The following is a 10525-nucleotide window of genomic DNA, read 5'->3' on the forward strand; positions in this document are numbered from 1 at the left end:
GTAGATGCATGGCGCAAGAAGCAAAGAGTTGATAGGCTCCACACTTGTTGACCATGTTAGACTTACACATTAATGACACAACCATGATGGTCCCCACACCTCATTAAGATAAGAAAATTCCGCGTATTCATACGCTAATTGCTCGGAACACTCCTACAGGAGGACTTCGGTTTATTCAGTTCTCCGGTTTGCAGCAAATACAAACTGATCTCTGAGCCGAAAATCAATCTAAATCAAAATAAAAACTGAACATCCAACCGATAACAAAAAACCGTTAGTTCAGTTCAATGCGGTTCGATTTGGTGTTTGGTGCTCGGTTTATTTTTCTCACCCCTAAATACGTTGGTTACGAAAAGAGGAGTCGAGCAGACTACCGCAGGCACATAGTAGGATCAAGAATATATGGATCGCGATGATCGACGGAATGATTAGAACTTGAGAGAACGAATGGTGCGCCATATGGGATTGTGAAACGTCTACTGTGCAATGCAATGACTAATACTGAGATTATCTAGTGTCTCTTATATACCGCCCTACGTCCTATGTTACGTCATTTTCTATTTACGTATGTGGTTTATAGATCTACCTATCATTTAAATATCGTAAATTCTCAAAACTTATTATCAATTTAATATGTATTTAGTTAATTTTCCGAAATAAATAACCAGTTTGGAGTCTCTCGACTTTTACCGATGTCTTCGATCGAATAATTCCATGTCCGATATTGTTTTCATTTTTGGCTTACAGTTTTTTATTCCATTCACAAGAAATAACACGGACGTGCAAATGATTTGTCTGTTTACCGACCGTTTTTATCCCTAGAAAAGATGGAGCATTCAATCTTTTGTCACCAATATGCTATCACATTTAAATATTTATCACTCCACGTGTCTACGACACGTGGATCTAAGACCCACCTCTCACATGTCGATTAAATGCTAAATTTACGTGTAGCAAATAGTTAAATATTTCAACAGTGCGGTGACCCTACTACAGTGTGCCCAAATGAGCCTATTCAAGGCATCTGGATTCACACAACAAAAGTTATAGCGACTGTGTTGAATTGTCAACGATGGATAAGTCGTTTCATATGAGAAAGTATTTTTTCACAGCCGGTTAGATATTAATTTTTTTTATATGTCACCTAAATAATTATTAAAATTCTAAAAAAATAAAATAGATTAATATGAGATATAAGTTTAAATTTGATTTCTACATATGAAAAATAACAAATTTAACCATGAATATGCACATACTAATTTTAGTTTAATTTTTTATTACAACATGTAAAAGTTAAATTTAAACTTTTTTTGTAAAGTGATATATCTTATATTATTTTATTATTTTAACTTTTTGGGATTATTTAGGTAACATATAAGGAAAAAAATAGATTTACATCTGATGGATGAAAATCCATCTCTGTTTGTTAGTAAAAGGTTAGATCGGATGATATGGCCGTACCAACTTGTTAGCAGTTTTGAGGCATGAACGTCGGGCCCAGCAATGGACTCTAGAATATGTCCTTTGACATCAGAAACCGTATTTGTGTTCTCATCTTTTCGCTTATGCTAATAAGCTAAAATTTAAATTTTTAACCTTAAATGTAAGTTAATTTTATAGTTTTTTATTGTAGTTTATTTTTAGCATTAGCTTTTAGCTCACTGCAAATATGTATATAAAAATTTTATGTATAAATTATGTTTAGTTTATAAATATATCGTTTGGCACCCTAGTTAATTAGAACAGCCCATGCTTCATGATTAACTCTCAACCGTTGTTGTGATTTAGCAAAAGTGACAATTTGTTGTGAAGATTCAACACCAAAAACCAAAGGGTGCAAAAGTGACACCATCCTACACAAAATTGATTCTATAACCCAAGCGGCAACGCAAGAAGTTGTTACCTGTAGCCAGTTGCTTTGTCATCTTGGAGCCTAATAAGATGACGCGATGACCACAGAGCGTTTCATGGCGTCCAGCCGTTCGATTGAGATCGGAGATGTGATCGGACGGTCCGTATGAAACCTCTACGTGGGCTCAGTGCCTTGCGTCGGCTACCACAAGGCAAAAGCGCGCTGCAGGGCAGCGACATGCTCACCGACCGACTTACGCCAGCAACCTATGTTAGTATCATTAAGATCACTGATTACATTCTTCTACGGGTTCATATGTCAATGACTATACATAATGGTAAACGATGCGAATCTAGTGCAACCTCGCTAGCGACCAGCTAATTGATCAAATTACCGTACATGATCAGTTATTACTATCAATACAATCTAGCATATGTATTTAGTTTTTCAACATGAATAAAGGTCTTTAATTATTGGTAGATGGGCATTTGAAAATTTTCCATTGGTTTTTATGGTACAGAGATAATGATACATGGATACTGATATGATAAGTGTACTAGTCTGGATACTGATATGATAAGTGTACTAGTCTGGTAGAGTACTGATCAAGTGCAGAACATGCAGAGATTGCCTGTAAGAACGTGTAAACTTTTCTTAATTGCTCGTTGTAGTTAAGCTTTCAGAGATGGCAATGTTGCCTGGCCATCGTCAGAGAAGCAATCCTTCCTGCGGAGTAAATCAGGTTAATCTGTCATGCCCACCATGAATGAATAGAGAAATAGCCGAAGAAACATATACAAATGGCCTTTTTTTAACCGTATTTTACGTGAAATCTGGTATACGCATGTGCATGCCAGTGCCGAGCTAACGCTGAAAAGGTTCCAGTTTTTCTACATCACCATGGCATTTGGAAGAACAATGTTCAGTGTCAGTTCTCGCACAAAAAATTCAGTATTCGTATGCGATAATCATATCAAATAGCCAAAGCAGATGATAATTAAGGTGGTAGAGCTCGGAATTTGTGGGGTTATTACCGGTGTGATAACCATGCTGTAGCGTGCCCAAATGAGCCCATTGCAAGACAAAGCTGAATTCAGGCATCATTAGAAAATACCACCACACTGTCAGCGATGGTAATGTTATTTGATACAATTTTGGATTGGATGATAGTATACTTTAGACATACCAACTTGTTGAGTATATGATATTTCTTCAGGTGGTTTAGCGAAGTCAGCCACATTAGCAATGTTGAGGAACCATTTGAACGTCGGGGCCCAGAAATGAACTGCATCAGGATAATTGTTTTTTTTCAAAGATCGCATCAGGATAATTATCAGGCTACAGTGATCATCACACTCACCAAACTCTAAAGAGTATATCTGGTATATTGGTATGCCCTACAATTTGATTTCAGAAACCACATAGAAAGCTAATTGAAACAGCTAGTGCTTCATGATTAACTCTCAAATCACTATAAGCTAGGAGCAGAGACCACAGTGATGAAAAGCAAGAAAAATGATTTTGACAAGGAACTTAACTGGTTTTGGGGCCAGCAGGATGGTTCCACAAGGCCTGAAACTTGGAGGCAGCCATGGAAATCAGCAAAGCTAACAGACGCTGGTCAGTCCCCTGTTCTTCCCTGCTACTACTAATATTCAGAAACAAAAGGAGGACGCAAGAATATAACCATGATATCCATTAGACACCAAGAAATTGAACTGAGCGTTGATTAAAGTCAGCACCGGTAAGGTTAAGACGGCGGAGCGACCTTCACCGACCACCGGAGGACTCGCCGGAGGCGGAGACGACGGTGAGGCAGGGCGGAAGGTCACAGACTCACAGTTGCTTTGTCTTCTCGGAGGTGGAGCCGAGCAGGTATGAGCAAAATATAAGGCCCTCGTTTAGTTAAAAAACTTTTCGCAAAAACATCATATCAAATCTTTAGACACCTAAATAAAATATTAAATATACATAAATATTAAAACTAATTACACAGTTATGTGGTAAATCGTAAGACGAATCTTTTAAACCTAATTAGGACGTGATTAACTATAAGTGCTACAGTAACCAATATGTGCTAATGACGGATTAATTAGACTCAAAAGATTCGTCTCGCGGTTTCCATGTGGATTATAAAATTTGTTTTGTAATTAGACTATATTTAATACTTTAAATGTGTGTTAAAAACTTGATGTGATGTTTTTCAAAACAATTTTGCAAACTAAACATGGCCTAAGATTGACTCGTTGACCAGAGACGCGTCCCGCCGTTGGATTGAGATCGTAGATGTGATCGGACGGTCCGAGTGAAGCCTCCACGTGGGCTCGGTGGCTGACTGCAGTTGATTTGGTTGCGCCGGCGAGGTCGTCGTCAACGTCAATTTTAACGGTTTTTTAGAGGGGTTTAACGTTTTTTTTTTAAGAGGAGCCGTGCTGCATCCAGGCACTCTCGCTTTGGTGGGCTCGGGCCATATTCGGTAGACGAGTAGAGCCCATAATCCCAATTAAGACCCATATTTAGTTGGAAAAAGGCCCATTTAGATGCCACCGTATTGGTCGAGTTTTGTTAGCATCCCTCGACTACAAAATTGTATAGAGCATCCCTAGTTTCCAAAATTAGTGTAAGTCAAGTTACGAGGCAGTACAAGAGTATTTCGACTGACGTGGCGGCTATATTATTAGTTAACATGGTCTTTGTCCTATGTAGCATTTATGTGGTACATGTATGGCATAAAAACTAAGTTTTATTATTCATCAGGTCAGTTACAAGATTAAATTAACTGACATACTCGTAACTCATCTAATAATAATTTAGGTTATGCACTAGATCGACGCATAGACTTTTAGTCCTTCGTGTATTCAACGGAGAACAAATTTAGCGTCCACATAGGACATAGACAATGTTAAACAATACTACTAAAAGACTAGGTTTATACTGGTTTATAAGTTAAGACAGCGTCTATATCAGGTTTTGCGGTTAAGAGACGCAAATCAAATTTTGAAAAATATCTAAGGGACACCAAGTGAACTTCATTTCCATTTAGGCCTTGTTTAATTCCCAAAAAATTTTACCAAAAATATCACATCGAATTTTTGAACATTTAAATGGAGCATTAAACATAGATGAAATAAAAACTAATTGCACGGTTATGGAAGAAATCTTGAGACGAATCTTTTGAGCCTAATTAGTCTGTGATTAGCCATAAGTGCTACAGTAACCAACATGTGCTAATGATGGCTTAATTAGGCTCAAAAAATCCGTCTCACGGTTTTCAGCCGAGCCGTGAAATTCATTTTTTTATTTGTGTCCAAAAACTCCTTCCGACATCCGATCAAACGTTCGATATGACATCTTCTCTAGAAAAAATTTTGCCTATCTAGACATGGCCTTAGTCCGGCCCATTTTCGACCGATGTCTGTTGTAACTGGGCCCTGGACTCTGCATCCCTATCGTCACCTAGTGTCATTCTCATCTCGATTCTAGACAAAGGGCGACTTGGGAGTTGGAACAGGGTTTCCGAAAACCGAGGTTACTGTGCTTTTTACGGAGGCACGGTTTCGGTAAGCCGCGGTAACCGAGTTTAAATTTGAGGAGAATTTAAAAAAATTGAGGAAATTTAATAAAAAATATATGTTGTATATGTTGATATATAATATAGTTTTGTCAAAGAAATTCATGAAAAAAATTTATTTCCGGCGTAATTAAAAATATAAACGAGAATTTCGGGAAACAAAATTAAAAAATAGCCTATTGCAAATAATATTTCATAAAAAAATGGTTAAGAATATTTTGTTGTTAAGTCATTATTAATTTACACTAGACACTAGGATACATAATGTTGAAATACAAATATATAACGATGGATATATGAAAAATATGTATAGAGAAAAATATATGTGCACGTTAGTAATAATTGGTAGTAGTTATAGTTGTGACGCAACAATCAAAATGAAGTTATTACTTGTTATTGGTGTGAATTATTTGGTGAAGGGTGATATGAGTCATATGACGGTGTATGTTTGTATGATGCAATCAAGAATTTAGAAAAAGGTCATATGAAAATTTTCTTGTTTTCTCTAAAACATGTTCTATTTTCTTATTTTTCCTATGTCACAACTCACAAATATAGTCACAAAATATTTTCCTATTTTTCATGTATTTTTCAAGATATTTAATTTTTTTATTTGACATCACACCCACGGTTTCCTCACGGTAACCACGGTTTCGCCTATAAAAATCGCGCGGGAAACCACGGTTTCCGCCGTTCTCGTGCGTTCTTTCAGCACGTACTTACCGCGGTTACCGCTCGAAACCACGCGGTAACCGTACAAAACCGCGCGATTACTGCGTTTATCGTGCGGTTTTGAATTTAAATTTTTTGTTTTCAAATTTATTGCGGTTTTTATAGTTACCTTGCCGGATCCACGGGAACGTGGTAACCGCGGCGGTAACGGTAAGGGGAACCATGGTTGGAACTCCGCGTGATGCACTTGCACTGATCCATAGGACTCCGTCGTTCGACGTTTGCCCATCTCTCGCCGTCCTGTAGCCCTTCCTTTTCTAGTCGCACGGGATCTTGACGGTAGACTTTTGAGCTTGTACGTCAACGTCCGGTGTATGACACCGCCTTGTGCCGAAATGTCAATTATTTAGATACTATAAGAGCAAGTTAAATAATAAAGCCAATTCATACAATAGGTACCTACGAAATATCAATATATGGTCTCACATGTTATACACATATTTTGTCTTGGAGCCCGTATACAACTGGCTACAAATTATATAAATTAATAGCTCATATCTCTTTTCTCTCCCTCCTTATCTCTTTAAAATAGCTTACAGCTGGCTTATAGACTGCTATTGTACCTGCTATAAGAACCATGTAGTATTGCTGCCCCAGGGTTGCAGGGTTAAACATGAGAAAATACATAATCTTAAACGTTGTAACATTTTTTTAAAATATAAATATTTTTAGGAGTTGGATCTTGTATTCTCGTGTAAGTATTTCAGATACAATTCACATTAGTATTTATCGTACTATCATTTTTTGTCCTTTTTTAAAATTTTGTCGATACATATTCTTTTACTCATTTATTAATTAGTATCATACACTTTTCTTCTCGACATTAATATCTAAACTAACAAAATGGAAATACTTTTGTTTTGCCACGGAGGAGGCAGTAGCACAAACGCAGTCGTGGCATCATTTCAGCCTCGCCCAAATAGTCGTTCCAGACGACAATACGTGCCGGCGCGTAGGTCAGAACAGTTTGCCGAGTGATTGCCAAGCGGCGAATTGATTGCCGTGCCTGCGTGCGCCATGGAGGTTTTGGTCGGCGGCGTGAAGTCCGTGCTGCTGGTGCTGGCGCCGGCGCTGCTCGCCGTCGCGCTGTACAGCCCCGACGGGTTCTCGCCGGCCCCGATGCCGCCCGAGTACTCGTACGCGGCCCCCGTGTCCGCGCCGCGGCACGAGCCCCGCGCGCTGGCGGCGAGCGAGCGCGTCGGGGAGGGGCGGCTCCTGGCGCCGGAGGACCTCGCGTACGACGCCGCCGGCGGGTGGCTGTACACCGGCTGCGCCGACGGGTGGGTCAGGAGGGTGAGCGTGGCCGGCGGGGAGGTGGAGGACTGGGTCCGCACCGGCGGCCGCCCCCTCGGCGTCGCCCTCGCCGCCGATGGTGGCCTCGTCGTCGCCGACGCCTACATCGTGAGTAAACTAGATGAAAACAATAAAAAAACGCTTTTTTTTATTTCACTTTGCCGCATCCTGTGGATCGCAGGGGCTACTGAAGGTGAGCCCGGAGAAGGCGGTGGAGCTGCTGACCGACGAAGCGGAGGGCGTCAGGTTCGCCCTGACCGACGGCGTCGACGTCGCCGCCGACGGCACCGTCTACTTCACCGACGCGTCGCACAAGTACAGCCTGGCCGAGTTCATGACGGACGTGCTCGAGGCGCGGCCGCACGGGCGGCTGCTGAGCTTCGACCCCTCGACGCGGCGGACCACCGTGCTCGCCCGCGACCTCTACTTCGCCAACGGCGTCGCCGTCTCGCCGGACCAGGGCTCCCTCATCTTCTGCGAGACTGTCATGTAAGCCAGCCGGACCTTCGCTGCCTCTTTCACGGCCCGCCATTGATGACGATTCCATTGCAGGATGAGGTGCTCGAGGTACCACATCAACGGCGACAAGGCCGGCACCGTCGACAAGTTCATCGACAACCTGCCGGGCTTCCCCGACAACATCCGCTACGACGGCGACGGCCGCTACTGGATCGCGATCTCCGCCGTACTACGCCATAGCCAACATCTCTCACACCCTCTTCACTAACCCCCCCAATCGCACAAGCACTAATCTTCCGCCATGGAATTGCTTGAAACTGCACGAACGCAGGAGAGGACGCTGCAGTGGGACGTGCTGAGCTGGTCCCCGTTCGTCCGGAAGCTGGTGCACATGGTGGACAAGTACGTCGTGGCGGTCCCCCACAGCCTGAAGAACGCCGGCGCGATGAGCGTGACGCTCGCCGGCGAGCCCGTGTCGATGTACAGCGACCCAGGCCTCGCCGTCACCACCGGCTGGCTCAAGGTCGGCGACTGCCTCTACTACGGCTCGCTCACCAACCCGTACCTCAGCAAGATCAACATCGCCGAATCCCCGGCTGAGAAAGCCGAGGAGTGATCTTGGATTCTTGCTCGCTTGTTCGGAACCCTTTTTTTTTTTAAGAGAACACAATACAACTTTGTTCGGAACTTGTGATGGTGATTTGTCAATTTCTGCCTTGTCGCCGTGTACAACCTTACTGTATGTACTTTAATGCAATTGGGTTGTAATCTATGGAGTAGTTTAAGGCCTCGTTCGGCTACTAATGTAAGTTATCTAAGCAGGCGCACGATTTCCAGACGGTAAAACAGTATATTTTAAAAAAAATTCTATAGAAAAATTGTTTTAAAAAATCATATTAAACTATTTTATATTTTTTTTAATAATTAATTAATCATGTACTAATATATTAGTACGTTTTTCGTGTCGGATAACTTATCCTCTTCACCCCTCTTCCCGAACGCAGCCTAAGTCCATTGGCTTGCCCTTGCCCTAATATACAGGTTGTTTAGATAGGATTGTACTTTTTAGCCCCATGTCACATCGGAGGTTTGGATACTCATTTGAAATATTAAACGTAGACTAATAAAAAAACTAATTTCATAGATGGGAACTAATCCGCGAGACAAATTTTTTGAGCCTAATTAATCTATAATTAGCAAATGATTACTGTAGCATCACATACGCTAATTATGGATTAATTAGACTCATTAGATTCATCTCACGAATTAGTCTAAAATTATGGATGTGTTTTATTTATAGACTACGTTTACTATTTATAATAAGTGTCCAAACATCCGATGTGACTAGAGGTTAAAGTTTAGCCCCCTACTCCATGCTACTCTCTCTACCTTTTTTGATTTTCTAGATATACGCTTTAACCATTCATCTTATTAAAAACATCATTATTAATTATTTTGTTACGATTTTATTTATTGCTAAAGACACTTTTAAGTATAATTTATGATTTTAATATTTACATAAATAATTAAATAAAAGAAATAATCAAATATAAATAAAAAATCAATAGCATTAAATTAAAAAAAAACTATAGGGAGTACTTTTTTTGGTGGGTAGTTGATGATCTCATTGCAAAAAGGGGCACCACCGAAACATGCAAATTTCAGAAATGTTAGACAAAATTTGGTTAAATTTAAACCAAACTTGGATAAATACCAAAAATTGATAATTTGACCAAACTTAAACCAAATCCAGACAAAATTGTAGTGATGTTGCATTGGGCCGCTTCGCTGAGAAGGCCCACGATTCAACTACGGCCCAACTGTCCACGGAACCGCACCGGAACTCCTAGTGGGAGGGCCCACCTCACCGGGCCTGCACAGAGCCCACGGCGTCGCCGTCTCGTCCCCCGAAATCCGCGGCGCGTACGCGGCGTCACCTCAAAACCTCAATCTCCAGCTCGTCGGCGAGCCGAAAACCCTACGGCGAGGCGATGTCTCTGCACGGCGCCTCTCCCCATCGGGAGATGAGTGGGCGGGGCACCGCCGCCGCCTTCCGCGAATCCATGGCCGACTGGCTGAGGCAGCAGGAGCAGGCGTCCACGTCAGGGAGGACTCGGCCGCTGGTTGCGACGTTCACCTTCCCCTTCGCCTGTAAGCGGCCGCGGCCGGTCAGGCTCCTTCCTCGGAACACAGAGCAGCGGATGTCTCCGCCGGTGGAGCAGATGATCGGGCAGCACAGGCCGTGGGATATGGTGGACAACATGGCCCTCGTCATCATCGACCAGACGTACACCGCCGCTCTCGGGATCCCCGGGCGGAGGGAGATGAGGGACGGTTCGGTGGAGGTCAGGAGCGCGGTCGACGCCGACGACCCGGACTCGCCGGTGCTCACCATCAACGCCAGCGCCACGCGCTGCTGCGTCGCCTTCGGCACCCCGCGCGGCGACTCCGTGCCGTACAGGAGGTTCACGTCGCCGAAGATGAAGACGCGGCCCGACCACCTCCTCGCCCGCAGCGTCGTCTCCGTCTCCGCGGGGACGCTCTTCCTGGCCCGCACCGACGGCCTCGGCCGGGAGGAGTACTGGTCGTGCGCCGCCGTGGCGCCCGACGTGACCACC

General features: G+C 42.9%; 2 protein-coding genes across 4 annotated transcripts; one reads left to right on the forward strand and one right to left on the reverse strand.

The window, feature by feature from the left end:
* Positions 1-2322: 2322 nt before the first annotated feature.
* On the reverse strand, positions 2323-3694 carry LOC102721199 (mitochondrial pyruvate carrier 4-like). Of its 3 annotated transcripts, none has more exons than XM_015841647.2 (6): positions 3595-3694; positions 3391-3491; positions 3039-3137; positions 2887-2939; positions 2679-2742; positions 2323-2578 (listed from the first exon to the last, which is right to left on the reverse strand). In XM_015841647.2, exons 2-6 carry the CDS (start codon positions 3443-3445, stop codon positions 2532-2534), a joined length of 318 nt encoding a protein of 105 aa, XP_015697133.1. In that variant the 5' UTR covers positions 3446-3491; positions 3595-3694; the 3' UTR covers positions 2323-2531. The 3 variants fall into 3 exon arrangements, with proteins under 3 accessions (XP_015697133.1, XP_015697134.1, XP_006662018.1); XM_015841648.2 differs by having other exon boundaries at positions 2669-2742; XM_006661955.3 differs by having other exon boundaries at positions 2669-2742; positions 3391-3500.
* Positions 3695-7070: 3376 nt separating this feature from the next.
* LOC102721677 (protein STRICTOSIDINE SYNTHASE-LIKE 4-like) lies at positions 7071-8574 on the forward strand. Its single transcript, XM_040528377.1, has 4 exons — positions 7071-7556; positions 7630-7937; positions 8001-8133; positions 8239-8574. Exons 1-4 carry the CDS (start codon positions 7173-7175, stop codon positions 8521-8523), a joined length of 1110 nt encoding a protein of 369 aa, XP_040384311.1. The 5' UTR covers positions 7071-7172; the 3' UTR covers positions 8524-8574.
* The last annotated feature ends 1951 nt before the right edge of the window (positions 8575-10525 follow it).

The sequence above is a fragment of the Oryza brachyantha genome, chromosome 10 (assembly GCF_000231095.2).
Source record: "Oryza brachyantha chromosome 10, ObraRS2, whole genome shotgun sequence".
NCBI classification, from domain to species: Eukaryota; Viridiplantae; Streptophyta; class Magnoliopsida; order Poales; family Poaceae; genus Oryza; species Oryza brachyantha.